Source organism: Ranitomeya imitator, chromosome 4, assembly GCF_032444005.1.
Source record: "Ranitomeya imitator isolate aRanImi1 chromosome 4, aRanImi1.pri, whole genome shotgun sequence".
In the NCBI taxonomy this organism is placed as follows: Eukaryota; Metazoa; Chordata; class Amphibia; order Anura; family Dendrobatidae; genus Ranitomeya; species Ranitomeya imitator.
In genome coordinates this window covers 536,398,455-536,421,083 of record NC_091285.1, presented here as the reverse complement: position 1 = coordinate 536,421,083, position 22,629 = coordinate 536,398,455, and the positions used below count along the sequence as shown (strand labels likewise).

At 42.0% G+C, this 22,629-nt stretch overlaps 1 protein-coding gene across 3 annotated transcripts in view; it reads right to left on the bottom strand.

Annotated features, from left to right (window-relative positions):
• Window positions 1-406: 406 nt before the first annotated feature.
• The window catches only part of RLBP1 (retinaldehyde binding protein 1), a 98,915-nt gene continuing 76,692 nt past the window's right edge, over window positions 407-22,629 (bottom strand). For all 3 annotated transcript variants that reach the window (XM_069766223.1, XM_069766221.1, XM_069766220.1), the window contains 4 exons: window positions 20,420-20,598; window positions 19,922-20,080; window positions 17,989-18,099; window positions 407-2,818 (listed from right to left, as the gene is read on the bottom strand). In XM_069766223.1, coding sequence (XP_069622324.1) covers window positions 2,660-2,818; window positions 17,989-18,099; window positions 19,922-20,080; window positions 20,420-20,598 — 608 coding nt within the window. In that variant the 3' untranslated portion in view covers window positions 407-2,659. The remainder of the gene's footprint in view (window positions 2,819-17,988; window positions 18,100-19,921; window positions 20,081-20,419; window positions 20,599-22,629) is intronic.

Genomic DNA, 22,629 nt, shown 5'->3' with positions numbered 1-22,629 from the left:
TGCTTCTCTCATTGTTGGAAGCACTGGAGGAAATACCTAAGTACAGTGTTCAACTACTGTATATCCATCAGTCCTATAGACATAAGCAGTAATATGAAAATTAGGCCATTACTTCATTCAAATGGGGTTCAAATAACCTCTTTTTCTTAATATGTGGGCGTCCTAGAAGTAGGCTGTCCAGTGATTGAATGGTTGATTGGTAATAAATGTGTTTCATGGGTCTTTACTTTACTGGTAGTGTCACACTTTGTGGCTCATGGAAACCTTGGGACTTGTGCCGCTATTATCTGTCCATTTTGCTACCTTGTATTTACATTGCAGCATGTCTGTTGGCTGTGTAATAAGTGGCTCACGCCTGTTCACATTGCTTCATGTTTTGGGGAAAAAAAAGAAAAACGCCAATACATACGTACTTGAAAGACTTTATTATAAGAAGAAGCCCATACACAACATTGTTTGGATTCTATGGACAGTTGTGTCCGTTCTCCTCATTCTGGACCTCCCTACAAAGATCTGATTGTTGAGTTACAATTTCGGCATTGGATGACATCATCAGGGCAAAGCTAATGATCATGAATATCGGGCAAATCCTTGTAATGAAGGCTGATGTAAGCACTTGACTATACATTCTGCAGAACAATTCTGTACAAATATTATCATCCACCTCAAGAAACACCCCGCACTTACCATCACCACTAATTACACCGGTACTGGAATGAGAGCCAGAACCCGCTATTTGCTGCAGGATGGATGTGCCTGGAAGGATGAGATTGAGATCATTCTATGTCCCAGCTGCTGGTCTCGGATCCTACAAATCTGTCCCTTATAGCCCCGCTCATGTCACACAGCCAAGCGATGCATCTGCCATCTCTGATGGGCCATAAACACCTTCACAAGACTCGGACATGAAGAAAGCCAGATGTCATTAAATCGACTGTTTCATCCACATGTGATTGTTGTCCGGATCGCAGCCTTAGCTAGACTTTTACTGACTAGGGGCAAAGATACAGTTTTCACCCCTGAAACTTTCATGGCACTGTGGCTTATTGACGCCCACTACCCCTTCCACCACCCTAGCCCCCTGGCACATGCCCCAGCAAACACCCTTGGCCATCATGGCAGCATACACTACTATCGTAGTGGACTTAAAACTGACTAAAAGAAAACCTGTTTTTGTTGCCCATAGCAACCAATCAGAATTCAGCTTCCATTTCTTAAACTGCTCCGGTAAAATGAAAACTGTGCTGTGATTGGTTGCTATTTTTCTTTTAGACAATTTCTATAAATCTGCCCTTTCTGTGTTTGTTTTCTTTGTCTGTGATTTTTTGTCCTGCTGCATCTTTCATTCTGTTCTTTTTTTTCTAGATAAACAATAGATGTAATACACAAAAGAAAATAACATCCCCGTATGGTTTGTATTCCTAGCAAACTATACATTCACTTTTTCATATCTTCTAATATGTCCTTGTTTTGAGCTGGGCTCCGGAAACGTCCGAGGCGCCCACCTTCTAGTAATCATGAGGGACACATGGATATCTATGATTGATATCTTCTCAGTGATATATCACAACATAATAGGAACCTTCGCTGTGAAACCACGTTCTCATGGCATTATATATCAAATATTGGACGTCGCAGGATTTCTGTGACCAGTATAAATACAACTAGACTCCATTTTGAGCTTTTAATGGTTGTTCATTATTCTACTAGATTGGTTTTAAATGTCTGATCTCTGGGGATATGAATGCATGACAGGCAGAATGCAGGGTCCTTCTCCCCCATTGAAGCTGGGCAGAAGTAAGAGGAAAACATCGAACATGTGGCAGTTGCTCTAGAAGTCTATGGAAATATTAGGCTATGTTCCCACGATGAGCTTCTGGTGCATTTTTGACACAGCATATTTGTACTGTAACAAAAATGCCGCATCTTACCGTTCCAGCAAAGTGGGTGGGATTTATAGAAAGCTCAGGCCCACTGAGCTTCTTTTTAACGCAGCGTAATCTGATTGGTGGTGCGTGTTTCAAATCCGCAGCATGTCAATTTCCCTTGAGTTTTATGTGTGGATTTTTCCCATAGACTTGCAGTAGTTGCAAGGTAAAAAACACACATGCGTTTTTTTGTGGGTTTCCGCAGTTGAAGCGCATTAAAAACAGGTGTAATCCACACCTAAGCATATCAGTAAAGTGTTGTCAAAGCCAAATACAGGAAATATAAAAAACAATGCAGCTTTATTTAAAGCCTTACACCAAAAAGAGACAAAAATCGCAGTGTCAAAAACGCGATAAAAACACATGGCAAATAACCGCGCACAAACGTAATAAAAAACAGAAGTGACCTAATTACAATAACTCAATAAAAGGTCATCGTGGGAATATAGGATTAGGAGACATGGATACTTGCTCTGCCAATTGTGGATAACACAGATATGCTACACATAGTTGTTGCTGAAATAACTCTATAATGATTAAATAACACCTAGAAATATTCTAACCTCTAAATTGTTTAGTAATGAATATAATATATACATATAAAAGTCTATATATATATATAATATTGTGTTTAATTAAGATTTATTAGCTCTACCATAGCTAGGAGATGTAATACATTTTTAGCATTTTAACTGACTTTTAGATACATATAGTAAAATGTATACATTTCTCTAAAGAGCTGTATCCTCAGCTTCACTTCTGTTCCCAAAAAGCTTCTCTGCAATTATTCGTCCATCGTATTTTGGCAAGCTTCCTCCAAAGTCAGCCGGAAGGATGTCCGCATCAATTTCCTTATAGAACGTCTCCAGGTCCTCCCCGTGTACAAAAACCTGGTTAGATGGTATTACAAAACAAATTATCTTAGTGTTATCCCCTTAATGACCACCAACACGTCTTTACTGACCTGAGATATAAGAGAATAGCCTCCCCATACAGGTGACAATCCAGCAGCTGTCGGCTGTACACTACAGCCACGATCAGTGTTGGCACCGTCCATATCTGCCCCTTAGATGCTGCTGTCAGTAGTGACTACAGCATATAAATGGTTAACAGAGTGTGGGGGCTTCCTCTTTATCCCCATCGGCACCCTGTGATCATCATTCTGTGGTCCTGATGTTTGTCATGGCAGTTCATGGCCAATTAGCGGCCTTAAGGTACCGTCACATTAAGCGACGCTGCAGCGATATAGACAACGATGCCGATCGCTGCAGCGTCGCTGTTTGGTCGCTGGAGAGCTGTCACACAGACAGCTCTCCAGCCACCAACGATGCCGAACTCCCCGGGTAACCAGGGTAAACATCGGGTTACTAAGCGCAGGGCCGCGCTTAGTAACCCGATGTTTACCCTGGTTGCCATTGTAAAAGTAAAAAAAAAACACTACATACTTACATTCCTGTCGCGTCCCCCGGCCTCAGCTTCCCTGCTCTGTGTAAGCGCTGGCCGGAAAGCAAAGCGGTGACATCACCGCTGTGCTTTGCTTTACGGCCGGCCGGCCGGCGCTGACGCTGGGGGACACAGGGAAGCTGACGCTGAGGAACGTGACAGGAATGTAAGTCTAGGCGCTGCTGTCTTAATAGTTATTTGGCAGCGGTTACTTGATTGGTCCTCTCTGCTGCTTGCGCTTTTGATGTGACACTGTGTGCGCATGCGCGTTCATTTATACGGCATTCCAGTATGGGCTTTTTGATTGGTCCACATTCATTTTAAATATCTCATTATTTTTGGAGTACACCACACCCCCGGAAGAAGGCATCGCGCCGAAACGCGCGTAGGGGCTTGTCGGCAGTGTGTTTTCCCAGCAGGTAATATTATGGTCTTGTTTTTACATGGCGTTCACTCCTCCTGTCTTTTCTATGGAGCACAGCTTAATCTTGCAGGTCTAGTTAGTATTTGGCACTTGCCTTTCCTTAATTACCTCTAGACACATGCTATTGTGATTAGCTCATATACATTGTATCTGTATGGGTGGCAGTGCACACCTACTATGTATTGTGTGTTACTGCCTGCTGGTCTTCACTCTGTCTGTGTTTGGTGACCATTTGTCATCTCCTGGACTCCCTTGTTGCTATTTATATGCTATTTTTAGTGTGTATTTAAATAAAGATTATTTTCTTTTACTGGTTCGTTGTAGTGCTATCTTTTCTAGGTTCTTTATTTACTTTTGGTTGCACTGAACCCTTTGTATATCCGAGCACCCGTGGTACTATACATAAGGGGTGTATATATGGTCTGGTGTTTTTAGGAATGTAAGTATGTAGTGTTTTTTTTTTTTACTTTTACATTGGTAACCAGGGTAAACATCGGGTTACTAAGCGCGGCCCTGCACTTAGTAACCCGATGTTTACCCTGGTTACCAGTGAAGACATCGCTGAATCGGCGTCACACACGCCGATCCAGCGATGTCTGCAGGGAGTCCAGCGACGAAATAAAGTTCTGGACTTTCCCCAGCGACCAACGATCTCCCAGCAGGGGCCTGATCGTTGGTCGCTGTCACACATAACGATTTTGTTAACTATATCGTTGCTACGTCACAAAAAGCAACGATATCGTTAACGATATCGTTATGTGTGACGGTACCTTTAGAGTCTGCCACATTTAAGTGGTAAAAAAAATACATTTTGTTAATTTCCTTGAAAAAGTACTGCTACATTTGTAAACCTCCTAAAAGGCTGACAAAATCAAATAACATTATACAAATGGTGCTGATGTAAAGCCGACATGTGGGAAATGTTATTTATGAGTGTTTGTGTGTGGTATGACTATCTGAATTAAAGGGATAATCATTCAAAGTTTGAAAATTGCTAATTTTTTAAATTTTTGTCAAATTTCTGATATTTTTTATAAATAAACAGGAAACTTATAGACATAAATTTACAATTAACAGAAAGCATTGTACTTGTTTTTATTATGTATACCCCTCCTTACACGTAAAGCGCCATGGAATAAATGGCGCTATAACATTAAATAATAATAATAAAGCACAATGGGTCACTTAAAAAAAAAGCTCAAAATCATTGAGATCTATTGAAGCGTTCCAGAGTTATCTACTATATAAAGCTGAATGTGTGTGTGTGTATGTGTGTATGTCCGGGATTGGCATCTGCACCGTCGCAGCTACAGCCACAAAATTTTGCACAGTCACACGTCTGGACCCCGAGAGCGTCATAGGCTATGTTGTGAGGTGAAATTTTAACCCCGCGCTTTCCAATTCACCAAACAATTTTGCCCCTATCTACATAATGGGGAAAAAAGTGAAAGGAAAAGTGTTTGAGGCGTCGCAGCTACAGAAAAAATTTTTTGCACAGTCACACGTCTGGACCCTGAGAGCGTCATAGGCTATGTTGTGAGGTGAAATTTTAACCCCGCGCTTTCCAATTCACCAAACAATTTTGCCCCTATCTACATAATGGTGAAAAAAGTGAAAGGAAAAGTGTTGGAGGCGTCGCAGCTACAGAAACAAAATTTTGCACAGTCACACGTCTGGACCCTGAGAGAGTCATAGGCTATGTTGTGAGGTGAAATTTTAACCCCGCGCTTTCCAATTCACCAAACAATTTTGCCCCTATCTACATAATGGGGAAAAAAGTGAAAGGAAAAGTGTTTGAGGCGTCGCAGCTACAGAAAAAAATTTTTGCACAGCCACACGTCTGGACCCTGAGAGCGTCATAGGCTATGTTGTGAGGTGAAATTTTAACCCCGCGCTTTCCAATTCACCAGACAATTTTGCCCCTATCTACATAATGGTGAAAAAAGTGAAAGGAAAAGTGTTGGAGGCGTCGCAGCTACAGAAACAAAATTTTGCACAGTCACATGTCTGGACCCTGAGAGCGTCATAGGCTATGTTGTGAGGTGAAATTTTAACCCCGCGCTTTCCAATTCACCAAACTATTTTTCCCCTATCTACATAATGGGGAAAAGTGAAAGGAAAAGTGTTGGAGGCAAATTGACAGCTGCCAGATGTGAACAAGGGGGACTTAAAGAATGAGAGCGATGGCGCAAAAGAGTATATACCGATCAGTTGCTAAGGTGGGGCCCCGACATGGGATACTCACCACACACGGGGATATGAACACACACACAAAATGCGGAACACACTACCACGTGCTTGAACACATAGACCACCCTCAGCACACATTTCACCACACATACACCAACCTCGCCACATAAAAGTCGAAACACAAAAGTCGCCGCTCAAAACTCGCCACGCGCAAAACTCGCCACATGCAAAAACTAGGCTCACCCAAAACTCACCTCATGGAAAACTCACCACACGCAAAACTTGCACACGCGGGAAAATTGCCACATGCACAAAATTTGCAGCACACGCAAAAGTTGCCTCACACAAAACTTGTACATACTCAAAAGGCACCACACATAAAACTCGCCACGCGCAAAACTCACCATGCGCAAAACTTGCTGCACACAACTTGCTACACTAACCTGTCACATGCAACTCGATACACAAAAAGTTGCTACATGCATGTTGCCACACAAAACTCATCTCACAAAAGTCGCTACATGCATGTCGCCACACGCAACTCAACACACACAACTTGACAAACGAAACTTGCCCTAAAACACACACAATTCTGGTATTATCCTTCAAAAATAAAAATCTGATTAATAAGCAGACAAACTACAAGAGCAACAAATGTACCATATAGGAAATACGGCAGCTGTCAGTCACATGACCTGTCTATTATGTGTATGTGTGAGCTAATATATACTGCCAGGGGGAGGGCTTCCTGTTGGCTGGGGATTTATCAGGCTGCAATTTAGCTTACAAATACTGAGGTAAAAATACGAGCAAATAACGTGTGAACGAGGTCTAATACAGGAGGAGATGACACACAGGTATATACTATATACAGGGGAGATGACACACAAGTATATACTATATAGAGGAGGAGATGACATACAGGTACATACTATATACAGGGTGAGATGACATACAGGTATACACTATAAACAGGAGGAGATGACACACAGGTATATACTATATACAGGAGGAGATGACATACAGGTATATGCTATATATAGAAGATGACATACAGGTATATACTATATACAGGAGGAGATTACACACAGATATATACTATATACAGGGGAGATGGCACACAGGTATATACTATATACAGGAGGAGATGACATACAGGTATATACTATATATAGAAGGAGATGACATACAGGTATATACTATATATAGGAGAAGATGACATACAGGTATATACTGTATACAGGGGAGATGACACACAGCAGGTATATACTATATACAGGGGAGATTACATACAGGTATATACTATATACAGGAGATGACATACAGGTGTATACTATATATAAGGGAGATGACAAACATGTATATACTGAGGTGAAAATGAGAGGTGTGAGGTGAAAATGAAAAGGTGTGAGTGCAAAATGAGAGGAGTGAGGAAAAATAGTGGAGTGATCAGAAAATGACAGATGTGAGGTTGAAATGACAAGTGTTAGGGGGGAATGAGAGGAGTGATGGAGAAAATGAGAGGTGTGAGGGAGAAAATGAGAGATGTGAGGGGGAAAATGAAAGATGTGATTGGGAAAATGAGAGGCGTGATGGGAAAATAAGAGAAGTGTGGTGCTATAACTAACCACAGATATTTACTATGCCCAGGCAACACCGGGCTCTTCAGCTAGTTACTACATAAAGGGACACAGGTCAGATTTCAAAAATTTGGCCCAGTCACTAAGGGGTTAAGACAGGTGAAAAAAACAGTTCCTAAAGTGTCTGACAAAGGTTTTTTCCCCTCTCCCCATTCCACATTCTCAGCCAAGCCAAGTGTTAAAGTGTATGTGGGAGTTTGGTCATTTGCGCCAAGGGACAAATTCAGTGCTGCTTGGTATGAAACCTGAGAATCAGCAGTGTCTAAGCTACCGGACAGTGACTGCAGGGCCGCCATCAGGGCATTACAGCCGTGACTGGCATATTGGGCCGGGAGGGCAGAGGGGGCCCGCATCGGGCCCCGTCTCATGTGCTCACCGGGCCCCTGCCAGCAGCCGCAGGCTAAACCGGGCCCTTAGCGGCGGAGCTGCAGCTGTTTAACGCTATTGACGTACGGGCCCGCGCCCGCACGTCAATAGTTAACAGCCGCCAGCCAATCTGAGGCTGGCAGCTGACGTCTGCCGCAGAGTGCATCTCGCCGGCGTCTGACGTCATTGTCAGGCGCCGGCGAGTGCGCGCTTCACTGCGTGGAGAGAGCCAGAACTTCGCCCGCCGCAGGAGCGCGGTCAAGGTGAGAAGAACTTGTTTTTTTTTTTTTTTTATTGAGAGCGGCGATTCGTGGGGGCCCAGGGCAGAATGCTGGACACAGGGGCAATATGCTGGACACAGGGGCAGAAAGCTGGACACGGGCAGAAAGCTGGACACAGGGGCAAAACACTGGACACAGGGGCAGAATGCTGGACACAGGGGCAGAATGCTGGACACAGGGGCAGAATGCTGGACACAGGGGCAGAATGCTGGACACAGAGGCAGAATGCTAGACACAGGGGCAGAATGCTAGACATTGGGGCAGAATGCGAGACACGGGCAGAATGGAGATACGGGGCATGATTGGAGACACGGGGCAGGATGAAAGACATGGGGAATGACTGGAGACAGATGGTGCAGAATGGAGACGCAGGGGGCATGATTGGAGACAAGTGGCAGGATTGCAGACATGGGGGCATGATTGGAGACACAGGGCAGGATGAAAGACATGGGGCATGATTGGAGACACTGGGGGCAGAATTGGAGACAGATGGGGCAGGATTGGAGACAGATCGTGCAGGATCATGGGGCAGGATGGATATGATGGAGACAGATGGGGCAGGATGGGGAGATCATATGGGGCAGAATGGATACTCATGAGGGCAGGATGGGAGAACATATGGCTGACGCCAGGAATGAAACACAGGGGGCCAGGATGGCGAATATTATTACTATAGGGGCTAATTAAGGGATATTATTACTGCAGTGATGTATTTATTTAATTTTTTGAGTATACTGTTTTAAATGGGGGGCGGTTCTGTTACTGTGTAGAGTGACACTATATCGCCTCTTTTTTTCATGTGGTGTAATGTAGAAGTTGGGAAAAATTAAGTAATGTGTTCTGCAAGCGGAGCTCGAGATAACTGTGTTATTTCCTGTAGAGACTAGTCCTAGCTGGAAGAAATGATGGCGGTCTGTGCTGGATGAAAGATGAAGGACTTCACCTAGAGACGTCACTGGTGAGTCAGTGTTACCTATACACTGACACTATACACTGTATACTATATACAGAGGTCCTGTGTATAATTTCACTAGTGATCACTGTATTATCTGTACACAGACACTGCATACTAAGTACAGATCTCCTGTGTATAATGGCACTTATGGTGATAGTATGGTGCTTTTTTTTATTACTGATCAGAATTGTAGTATTCAGTCATTATGTGGTGGTAATATGTGGTCTGGACATGGTGCGGTGGTATTTGTTCCTTGTATGTGATATTATAAGATCACTGGTGGTAATATGCGGTCTGGTCATGGTGTAGCGGTATTTGTTCCTTGTATGTGATATTATTGGTCATTTTAAAAATTGAAAAATAAATAAAAATATACCTAAATTGTATTGCATATTTTAACAAATATTTAATAGGTTACAGCAGAGTAGGGCCCGGTCAAAAGTGTCTACTGTGTTATGGTGGCGGCTAAAAAAATCTTTTGGCCAAAACAAAAGCTGCCGGCTATATGTGTGATCTGGTGATGGGAACTGTTAATGTGTGATAGGTGAGAAGTGGAGTTTTTCCAAGAGAGAGCGGTGGGACTGTGGACAGTTCGAGGGGTGGAGCGTGGAGGCGGGGCTGGGGTGGAGCCTGGGCGGAGTCTCAAGGGAACCCTGAAAATTTTGCCAGTATGGGGCCCCGAAATTTCTAGTGATTGCAATATCATTAGCCACTGGACTGTGGCAGTACTGGTGACCCCTAACTTTGCGGTTGTTCATCATATGGAAATTATGTACTACCAACCGGAGGAAGGGGAGTGAGCATGTCTCGGGCACAGTAGATATCCTCCTGTCTTGCCACGACATCCTGACAGAGCTTTCAATTTCATTCATGCATGTAACTGGTTTCCTCTCTGAGCATGCATAATGCCCCCCACAAGCTCAGGGAGGAAGCGAGACCTGGCATGCACAATATTTCAAATCCTGCCAGGATGATGTGGCAAGTGAGGAGGACATCGACCGCATCAGGATTTAGGGTAAAAATTAATGACATTGTCCAAGGTCAGTTTCATGTTGAAGCTCTTCCTCACAGATTAGCGACAGGTAACCAGCATATGCGTTTTTGCACAAATAACACTTTTCAAGAGGATCAAGAATATGTTTAGACTCCAAGAAAAAGGATGTACAGTACATTGTAATGATGGCACCTTGGGAAGTTTTGGGGCTTTGCAATTTACCGTTAAAAATTACTTTATAGTCGAACACAGGAGGAAAGCCGAGCAAAAAGCTCTGTAATATAAACAGTGGCACATGTAGCAGAGACATCAGCTCTGTTTTATACCCAAAAGTGCAGAGCACCAACTAAGAAGAATAGGTTTGCCAACTACTGCTGTTATTCCTGGAGTGAGCAGTAATGGTTGTTGTTTTCCTGGAGGCTAAAGACTGGTTGTTGGCACATAACTAGGAAGTGAGCTCGGGTATTTGATAAAGCATAAATGGGAGGAAGACTCAAATCAACATTACATAAATTTTTTTTTCTTTAATTGTAATCATCTAGCTGTAAGCTAAAAAAATCCAAAAAAAGATATTCCATCTGAGATAGGGGATATCTACTGTAAAAGCAGTATGGCTTTGGAACGCTCTTCCACAGGACGGTTAGATTGTTGGAAGAATTCAAGAGAGGTCTAAATTCCTTTCTTGAAAAGTCTGGTTTGTAGATTTCAGGAAAGGGGTTGTTGATCTTGGGATTTATTCTGATTGCCATATTTTGATTTTGGGGGATATTTCACCCCTAACATGAGGCAATAATCAACTGCCTCTTAAGTATTTTGCCTTCTTCTGCATCAGCACATTATGATTACAGATTGGATCTGCTGAATGGTATTTTTTTAAAACCTTATCAAATACAGTTGTGCTCCAAAGTTTACACCCCCCAGCAGAATTTTTGGTTTCTTGGCCTTTTTTCAGAGAATATAAATGATGACACCCAACATTTTCCTCCACTCATGGTTAGTGGTTAGGTGAAGCCATTTAATGTCAAGCTACTGTGTTTTCTCTTTTTAAATCATAAGGACAACCCAAAACATCCAAATGACTGTGATCAAAAGTTCACATACCCTGGTGATTTTGGCCTGATAACATGCACAGGAGTTGACACAAATGGGTTTGAATGGCTACTAAAGGTAACATCCTCACTTGTGACCTGTTTGCTTGTAATCAGTGTGTGTGCATAAAAGCTGAATGAGCTTCTGGGATCCAGACAGACTCTTGCATCTTTCATACAGCCACTGACATTTCTGGATTGGGAATCATGGGGAAAGCAAAATAATTTTCAATGGATCTACGGGAAAAGGTAGTTGAACTGTATAAAACTGGAAGGGGATACAAAAAGATATCCAAGGAATTGATAATGCCAGTCAGCAGCGTTCAAACTGTGATTAACAAATAGAAAATCAGGGGCTCTGTAAAAACCAACCACAGTCAGGTAGACCAACAAAAACTTCATCCACAACTGCCAGGAAAATTGTTTGGGATGCAAAGAAAACCTCACAAATAACATCAGCTGAAATACTAGACTTGATGAAAACTAGCAGCATGGCTGTTTCAAGATGCACAAGAAAGAGACACTTGAAGATAATGGGCTTCATGGTCGAGTTGCCAGAAGAAAGCCATTACTAGGCAAATGCCACAAAGTATCTCTCCTACAATACACAAACCAGCAGAGAGACAAGCCTCAAAACTTCTGGAACAAGGTAATTTGGAGTGATGAGACCAAAATTGAACATTCAGGCCACAACCATAAATGTTACATTTGGAGAGAGGTCAAAAAGGCCTATGACGATAGGAACACCATTCCTACTGTAAAGCACAGAGTTGGATCGCTGATGTTTTGAGGATGTGTGAGCTACAAAGGCACAGGAAACTTAGTCAACATTGAAGGAAAGATGAATATAGCACATTATCAGCAAATACTGGAGGCAAATTTGTAATCATCAGCCTGGAAGCTGCGCATGGGACGTACTTGGACGTCCAACATGACAACGATCCACAACACAAGGCCAAGTCGACCTGTCAATGGCTAAAGCAGGACAAAGTGAAAGTTCTGGAGTTGCCATCTCAGTCTCCTGATCTCAATATTATTGAGCCTTTCTGGGGAGATTTCAAGCACGCAGTTCATGCTAGACAGCCCAGGAACTTACAGGAACTGGAGGCTTTTTGCCAAGAAGAGTGGGCAGCTTTACCATCTCAGAAAATTAAGATCCTCATCCACAACTACCACAAAAAACTTCAAGACTATCATTCATGTTAGAAATTAAGAAATTGGGTATGTAAATCTTTTGTCAGGGTCATTTGGATGTTTTGGGTTGTCATTATGATTTAAAAAGAGAAAACACAGTAGTTTGACAATAAATGGCTTCACCCAACCACTAACCATGAGTGGAGAAAAAGTTTTGGTGTTATCATTCATATTCTCTGAAAAAAAGGCCAAGAAAGCAAACATTTTGCCGGTGTATGTAAACATACTGAATCTGTATGCAGGGCCGGTGTTAGACAAAGTGGGGCCCAGGGCAAAAGTTTAAAGTGGCTCTCTGAATGCTCACATTTTGCACCATCAAACATTTTGGTTGTATTTACGTGCGCTGAGTTCAAACTGTTAAATGAGCGTGATCGACAATATTAAAGTCGTTCGACTTTGGTTTCTCGGCTTCTCTACATGATGAATATGCGGCTCCACCTCCCATAGGGGTGGAGCCGCATATTCATTACTGTAATAAGCGGCACCACGTGACCGCTCATATAGGACAAGCAGCGACGCTGAGAGGATGTAAGCGCCGAGGGAGCTGGATAAGTATTTTAATGCCAGCGGGGGGGCGCACAGGGGGTGGGAGGGGGCAGATTACCAGCAACTTTATTTTAAAAACAAAAATAAATTAAAAAAAAGATTATTCATTCCTTCTTTCCAGCGAACGCTGCTGGGAAGAAGGGATGAATACCGGCTTCAGCACCGCACGCAGGGGACAGCGCTTAACTCTAGCGCTGTCTCCTGCACGGTCCATGTGGTCCTCAGTCAGCACATGGACGGCACACGGCTGCCGCACTTGTGCCACACTGATGTTCAACGTAAGCACACGGACACGGATAATTCCGGTACCGATTTTTCCGGTACCGGAATTATCTGGACGTGTGAGACTGGCCTCATACAGGAAGGATCCTCCAGAGAGATACGCTCTTTGAAGCCACTTATACTCTGACCAAGAGATGAAGATACTAAACACAGGACTCCTTATATTAATTTAGAATTACCTTCACATGTTTAATAAAATAGGTTTACAAACTGGAGAGTCAGTAAGAAGAATGTTTTCATAGGATCATCTACTTAAATGTAATTTTTAGCAAAGAGTGCCTATAAACTTCATACTAAAGTCTATTTTACACACAAAAAAAATTAATTTGGAATGGTTAAGCACCATTCTGGTGTTCCAAAATCCCTATGATAACACTTACTGTCTTGTGTTTTTATGGGGTCAATAGGGTGGTTACTAGTGGAAATGTTGAATTTATTGCCTTGTAAGTTCTGTCTGATAACTATCTACACATTTAGCAATTTTAGGAGGTGCCCTATCCCCAATTGTATTTTATAGATATAATTATTTTTTTAGTTTGTTAGTAAACCCATCATGAACATCTGAAGAATGAAGCCTGCAGGGTGCACTCGTGCTGCTATTATATAGCTATTAAAAGGATTTTAACCCCTTTTTTTTACCTCGGACGGGATAGTACGTCCGAGGTCAGATCCCCTGCTTTGATGTGGGCTCCAGCGGTGAGCCCACATCAAAGCCGCGACATGTCAGCTGTTTTTAACAGTTGTCATGTGCGCGCAATAGCGGCGAGTGGAATCGCGATCCACCCGCCACTATTAACTAGTTAAATGCCGCTGTCAAACGCTGACAGCGGCATTTAACTACCGCTTCCGGCCGCGCGGCCGGAAATGTGCTCATCACCGACCCCCGTCATATGATCGGAGGTCAGTGATGCGTCGGCATAGTAACCAGAGGTCTCCTTGAGACCTCTATGGTTGCTGATGCTGGCTTGATGTGAACGCCAGCCTGTGGTCGGCGCTCATAGCAAGCCTGTAATTCAGCTACATAGGAGCGATCTGATGATCGCTGCTATGTAGCAGAGCCGATCAGGCTATGCCAGCTTCTACCCTCCCATGGAGGCTATTGAAGCATGGCAAAAGTTAAAAAAGAAAAAAATGTTTAAAAAAATATGAAATAAATAAAAAAGATATAAAAGTTTAAATCACCCCCCTTTCGCCCCATTTAAAATAAAACAATAAAAATAAAATCAAATTTGCACATATTTGGTATCGCCGCATTCAGAATTGCCCGATCTATCAATAAAAAAAGGATTATCCTGATCACTAAACGATGTAGCGAGAAAAAAATTCCAAGCGCCAAAATTACTCTTTTTGGTCGCCGCGACATTGCATTAAAATGCAATAACGGGCGATCAAAAGAACATACAGTACAGACCAAAAGTTTGGACACACCTTCTCATTTAAAGATTTTTCTGTATTTTCATGACTATGAAAATTGTACATTCACACTGGAGGTATCAAAACTATGAATTAACACATGTGGAATTATATACTTGACAAAAAAGTGTGAAACAACTGAAAATATGTCTTATATTCTAGGTTCTTCAAAGCAGCCACCTTTTGTTTTGATGACTGCTTTGCACACTCTTGGCATTCTCTTGATGAGCTTCAAGAGGTAGTCACCGAGAATGGTTTTCACTTCACAGGTGTGCCCTGTAAGGTTTAATAAGTGGGATTTCTTGCCTTATAAATAGGGTTGGGACCATCAGTTGTGTTGTGCAGAAGTCAGCTAAGTAAAGAAAAAAGAGTGGCCATCATTACTTTAAGAAATGAAGGTCAGCCAGTCCGAAAAATTGGGAAAACTTTGAAAGTGTCCCCCAGTGCAGTGGCAAAAACCATCAAGCGCTACAAAGAAACTGGCTCACATGAGTACCGCCCCAGGAAAGGAAGACCAAGAGTCACCTCTGCTTCTGAGAATAAGTTTATCCGAGTCACCAGCCTCAGAAATCGCAGGTTAACAGCAGCTCAGATTAGAGACAAGGTCAATGCCACACAGAGTTCTAGCAGCAGACACATCTCTACAACAACTGTCAAGAGAAGACATTGTGCAGCAGGCTTTCATGGTAAAATAGCTGCTAGGAAACCATTAAGGACAGGCAACAAGCATAAGAAACTTGGTTGGGCTAAAGAACACAAGGAATGGACATTCGATCAGTGGAAATCTGTGCTTTGGTCTGATGATTCCAAATTTGAGATCTTTGGTTCCAACCACCGTGTCTTTGTGCAACGCAGAAAAGGTGAACGGATGGACTCTACATGCCTGGTTCCCACCGTGAAGCATGGAGGAGGTGGTGTGATGGTGTGGGGGTGCTTTGATGATGACACTGTTGGGGATTTATTTAAAATTAAAGGCATACTAAACTAGCATGGCTACCACAGCATCTTGCAGCGACATAATATTCCATCCGGTTTGCGTTTAGTTGGACAATCATTTATTTTTTAACATGACACTGACCCCAAACACACCTCCAGGCTGTGTAAGGGCTATTTGACCAAGAATGAGAGTGATGGGGTGCTACGCCAGATGACCTGGCCTCCACAGTCACCAGACCTGAACCCAATCGAGATGGTTTGGGGTGAGCTGGACCACAGAGTGAAGGCAAAAGGGCCAACAAGTGCTAAGCATCTCTGGGAACTCCTTCAAACTTGTTGTAAGACCATTCCCAGTGACTACCTCTTGAAGCTCATCAAAAGAATGCCAAGAGTGTGAAAAGCAGTTATCAAAGCAAAAGGTGGCTACTTTAAAGAACCTAGAATATAAGACATAATTTCAGTTGTTTCACACTTTTTTGTTAAGTATATAATTCCACATGTGTTAATTCATAGTTTTGATGCCTTCAGTGTGAATTTACAATTTTCATAGTCATGAAAATACAGAAAAATCTTTAAAGGAGAAGGTGTGTCCAAACTTTTGGTCTATACTGTATCTGCACCAAAATGGTATCACTAAAAACGTCAGCTTGGCACTCAAAAAATAAGCCCTAAACCGACTCCAGATCACAAAAAATGGAGACGCTACGGGTATCGGAAAATGGCGCAATTTTATTTTTTTCACCACTTGGATAAAAAATAACCTAGATATGTTTGGTGTCTATGAACTTGTACTGACCTGGAGAATCATAATGGCAGGTCAATTTTAGCATTTAGTGAACATAGCAAAAAAACAAACAAACAAAAACACGCATGGGATTGCACTTTTTTTGCAATTTCACCGCACTTGGAATTTTTTTCCCATTTTCTAGTACACGTCATGGTAAAACCAATGATGTCGTTCAAAAGTATAACCCGCAAAAAATAAGCCCTCACATGGCCATATTGATGGAAAAATAAAAAAGTTATGGCTCTGTGAAGGAGGGGAGCAATAAACGAACACGGAAAATCCCAAGGTCATGAAGGGGTTAAAGCCTTTAGCCCTGGGCATGTTTTCATTTTTGTTTTTTCCTCTCCATCTTTCAAGAGCCATAACTTTATTTTTCCAACCACATAGCCATATGCAGCTTGTTTTTTGTGGGATGAGTTGTACTTTTGATTGCCACCTTTCATTCTACCACATAGCGTGCCGGAAAATGGGAAAAAATACCGTCATGTGAAATTGCAAAAAAAAGTGCAATTCTATAATTGTTTTTTGGGGTTGTTATTTACCATGTTCACTATATGGTAAAACTGACTGAACCATATGATTCTCCAGGTCGGTATACTTACACTGATACCAAACAGGTAAAGCGTTTTTTTTTTATTTAAGTGGTTAAATAATTTCAGAAATTTGTAAAAAAAAAAAATGTAGCTTTTGTCACCATTTTTTATAATGTTATCATTTTTCAGGATCTGGGGCTGTTTTTGCACCCTGAGCTGATGATTTTACTGATAACATTTTAGAGTAGATATGATGTTTTGATCACCTTTTATTGATTTTTATTGCAATGTTGCGGTGGACAAATAAACCTAATTCTGGAGTTTTGATTTTTTTTCTCGTTATGCCATTTACAGATTGGATTAATTTACTTTATGTTTTCATAGATGAGACATTTCTTTTGTGTTTTTTTTATTTTTTTTACATTTTAAAATGTTGTTTTTTCATCATTTTTTTTTTTACTGTATTTAATAGTCCTCCTAGGCTGATTTAAATCAGCCATCATCACCATGAGAAAGATGCAGGGACACAACATATGACATGAAAGGTTGTGTAGGGGTTAAGTTTAGTAAGTGAAGGCCATCCATCCACAAGTATCCATCTGTATAGGCTGCAGAGAGGACCTACCAGGAGCCCATACATTATAGGGACACATTCCAGAGAAACAAACACACACAGATGATCACCAGTCCATCTTCTCTTCAGTTCTTCTGACTCTCACAGAGTTCAGGCCTGTGGTGACGTCAGTCACATGATCGTAAAATCACCAAAGGTCGTGAAGTCCCACAGAGTACAAGACCTGTGGTGACAACATCACAGTCACATGATCGTGATGGCACCAAAAAAGGTCCTAAAGCAGTCTCCATATTGGAAGCTTTACTGATAATGCTAATATCAATGAACCTTCTGCTGTGAATACTAGGACCCCCACGCCCTTGCCCCCAATTGCCCAATTTGCCCCATCCCACCCCTGTCTGTTGCAAAACTCACCCTTTCTAGTAGCTTGCTCTTTAGAAATGGCTTTACAACATTGTAAGTGGTGGTGAAGTACCATGGCTGGTGTATGAAGTGAACAGCCTTAAATCTTGCTGGAAAAGAATCCTAAAGGTAAAATGCAAAGAAAAAATAAAGGCAAAATTCAAAGAAAAATTATCTACTTCATCCCAAACAGATGTCTATCACAAAGAAAAAAAAATACACCATTACCTGTTACATAAAATACTTGTTGTCCTGTTTCAAAGCTTACTTTACCCAATAATGCCCTCGAAGGCTCTAAAATAGTAACTAAAGGGAATCTGTCAGTAGGATCAACCCTCCTAAGCCGTCTATATGGGCAGTAGGTCATAGGAAGCTGGATAAAATGATACCTTGATATCAATGACCTGAAGTCTTATTCTAGCGAAATCCACATTTTTCTTATATGTAAATGAGCTGTTCCAGGACTATGGACCGGACACTGATCTGAATAAGGGTAAGTGCACACGTTGCGGATTCTCTGCGGATCGGCAGCGTTTTTTTGCAGCGCAGAAGCGCTGCAGATCCACAATTGATTTACAGTACAATGCAAATCAATGAGAAAAAAAAAATGCTGTGCACACTTTGCGGAAAATCCGCTGCGGAAACGCTGCGGTTTAAAAGAAGTAGCATGTCACTTCTTTTTTGCGAATCTGCAGCGTTTTTGTACCCATTCCGTTATAGAAAACCGCAGGGGTAAAAAAACACTGCAAATCCTCAAGAAAACCGCACAAAAAACGCACAAAAAACACTGCGGAACCGCACAAGAAACGCGACAAATCCGCAGGTGCGTTTTCTGCCAGGAGAGGCAGAATCCGCACCAGAAATTCCTAAGGCTAATCCACAACGTGTGCACATAGCCTGAGACTCTGCCTCCAGAGATTATTATAACTGAAAGGAGTCATTACCAGTGTGAGACATGTAGAGAACAGGAGAACTGAACTTTGTCTCCTTGCAAAATATTTTCAGTAACTCTTACAGCCCTGCTGTGTTACAACCCTGTCTTCCTGTGAGATGGAAGATATATAAGAAAAACACAGATTTCTCTGGAATAAGAATAAGACATCTGATTGCAAATATCACGGTATCATTTTATTCTGCTTCCTATGGCCTACATGCCCATATAGACTGCATAGAAGGGCTGATCCCACTGACAGATGCCTTTTAGTATAGCAAAAAATAATATTTTAATGCCATCCTCGGCATATGTAAATTACCCTCACTAGTCTGGGAAAGGGGTGTCTCTTCATCAAGAGCAGTCAGGCATTAAATGTGATCATGACCCTTAGGGCTCTTTTCCATTTGCGAGAAACACGTCCATGTCTCGCATGTGAAAACCAAGCTGTGGCGCCGGCACTCCAGAGCGGAGCGTGCGGCTCCATGTGTTGCTATGCGGCCGCACGCTCTGCTCCCAAAGTGCCGGCGCCACAGCTTGGTTTTCACATGCGAGACACGGACGCGTTTCTAACAAGTGGAAACAAGCCCTTAGAGTGATGTCCTCCTTACTCTGCGTCTTTTTTTCTGTGCTCGAAATCTCATGCAAGACTGTCTTCTTTTTTGAGAATGCACATTGAAGCTGTCATCTTTGCACTGCACATGCTGAGGTGGTTTTGCATACGCATAAGTTTTGAAGCAGAGAAGAAAAGACATGTTGAGTTTAGAAAATATCAAGAACATCCAAGAGGGGCATGATTACAGAACGGAAAGCTGGACTGCTCTGGGTGAAGACTCGCCTGCCTCCCCAGGGTAGTAGATATCCATTAGGAAGAAGAAAACTTTTTAATCTAATTATATAATGTTATATTTAAAGATTATTCCAATTATAGGCAATAAGAACAGCAACTACAAAGAGGTTTATACTATATCTACATAAAAACATGGTTCTACACATTTTCTATATTTATATTACCTGTAACATGTCAACCATTTTTTTGAGTTCGTAAGGTTTAATACCGGATGCCTGTTGCATTGTAAATCCTTTGAAGTTTTCGATAATGCAGAAGCCATTTATCTGGGTCTCCTCATTCTTTAAAAGGTTTTCTAGAATAATGCAGTATGCTCGTAGGATCTGAAACAAAACGTTAGTAGCTTATATGCACCATAAAAATCCATGGAATATTCACTATACACATTCAATATTTGCACCATAACAACACAGCTGGTGTTCATAACACATTCATAGTCCACAAGAGAGCACTGACACAAGGGTTAACAGCGGCCGTGGCAGCACATTCATTAATGGGCTGAATAGATTGTCCTACATCAGGCTCATTATGTCCTCCAAGAAGATTTCCAAGCCTCTAATATACTCAAAAAGTTCCAGTTCATTTCCACTTGAGTGACCCAGTTAAGATTGCAGTTGGATTTTGGCAACCATTAACACAGAAACATACAGAGCCCCACAAACCTCATCAAATGTGATCTCCTCGTAGTCCCAATTCTCAATATTAAAAAGTAGAATCACTCTGCCATTCTTGTCTCTGCTGGTTAAAATCCCAGGATAACCAGCCTCAATGGTGCTCCTAACAGCCTCCGGTGTAAGGTTTTCAAAAAGCTCGGGGTATTGCTGACGGAAATTTACATAGCCTTTTGGAAAAATTGTAGATTAATATTTATTAGCCATAATATATACTTTAAAAAAAATAAATAAATGTTATTGTGACTTAACTCAACCAATCTTATGCACATCTATATGGGTGGTCAATGAAAAAAAAATAAACTGGCATATGACTTATTCTTTCCTAGAGCAGATGATGGGGCATTCATCTGTGGAGGAAAAGGGTTTTAAATATCAAAGTAGGAGGAAAGGGTTCTTTACAGTAAGAGTAGTTAAACTATGGAATTCCCTACCCCCAAGAGGTGGGAATAGGAGACAGCATTCAAAAAATCACGATATTAACAGCTAAGAATATTTAGTCATAAATGATATAGTTGAGCAATTATTCAGTGTGAACAAAATAATAGTTTTTTCTCCTAAGTAGCTGTTTAAGTATAAGTACAACCTTCACCAGTCTGAAGCTGCTTTCTGTTCATGGACTAGGTCTGTACATGGTGGTCTGCGATGTGGTTGCATAAAGCTTGTTAACGTGTGACTCATTTGTGGGTGTCTATGTGTGTCTGTCAGCATACAAGATACTTCATGTCTCCTGCTAAATGGCCCATAAATCCTTCATTGGGTAATTTCTTTGAAAGCTCATTTCAGGCACAGAAACCAAATTGTATTTAGTATGGTATAATTTCATGGATTCACACAATGACAGCTGCACAAGTGTCTAACCAGGGCTACACATCACCCTAATATTCCGCACTGTCTGTAAAGTAAATAAATAGGTTTAAATAGTCGAACATTCACAATTCTTCCCTCCTATTATTGAATGAATGATATTCCAGCCTCTCATGTTCTCCAAGTAATGCTTTTGGCAGCTGAATCAGTGGTGATATATACGGTAAGTAAGCATGATAACAAAATAATAAATGGCCAAAGATAAAAACAAAATGAGCAAACACACTGCAGTTCCAGCTAATTTTTTTTGTTTTGCTTGATATTTTTTTGTACTTTGCACTAACAGAGGCGTGGATCCCACTTTTAAGGCTGGAAGACAAATTGCTGCCCTGACAGGGAGCAGCTGAATCTCAGGCAGGAATGGTCAATGACCGGCGCCTGGTACAACAAACTTGTAGTTGCCTCTGTTAGCAACTACAGGCCTTTTTTCTAAAGTCCCAGATATCCTCTTTAATAACATATGTTGCGGTTCTTTGGTTTTGTTTCAGCTTAGTTGATTGTAAAGCTGACTACACATATAAGATCGCTGATGGTCGAGTGCTTATTCGGCCATCATCTATCTGTTGCTTCTCCCCCATAAATATATATGCTTGGTTCAGCTGTAATAGAGTGCAGGGTTGAGTATGTCACCACGGAACAGACAGACCAACTGTTGGAGGGGATTTATTAACAGGGGTAAAATTCTCCTCGCAGGGAGTAAACAGGGGGTTAATAGAGACAAATCAAACAGTAAACAGTTAAGCGGAATCAAAAGGGTTAACGAGTGTTCTTGTAACTTATCAGTCCAGGGAAGTCCTGACTGGAGGGTCCTTTTTCCAACGTGGGTACAGTCACCAGCCGGACTTGAGATCCTGAAGTCTCTTCTCTGTCTCCTGGAAACTCCGGGGTTAAGCCTCTGCAGCCTGTTCTCCCTGTGCAGCTGGAAGCAGGAAGTCACACAGCCACTCTGCTGCGAGTCTCTGGATATTAGGCTCAGGCTGACAGTCTCTCTCTATGCAGCATGAACACACACACATTGAGCAGTTTCCTTAGTCACACTCAGGGGTCCTGGCTTGTCAGTGCTGTCACCGGGGCTGCACGCTCAGGTCACTGTAAGGGGATACGTCGTCTCTGATTATGGAGGCTTCCAAGTCCCCACTCTCACACCAGCCTTAGTGCCCTCACGGGGAGCCCATGTGTTCCTGTTTCCATAATTATTCTCTTGTGTCTACAAGACTGGGGAGTTCCACCACTCCTCTTGGGCTATCTGCACAAAAGCTGTTCTACCCTGTATGCACACATGGATGTTTCCTCTCTGAACCCTGTTCACACAGGTAATATACAGATGATCAGGT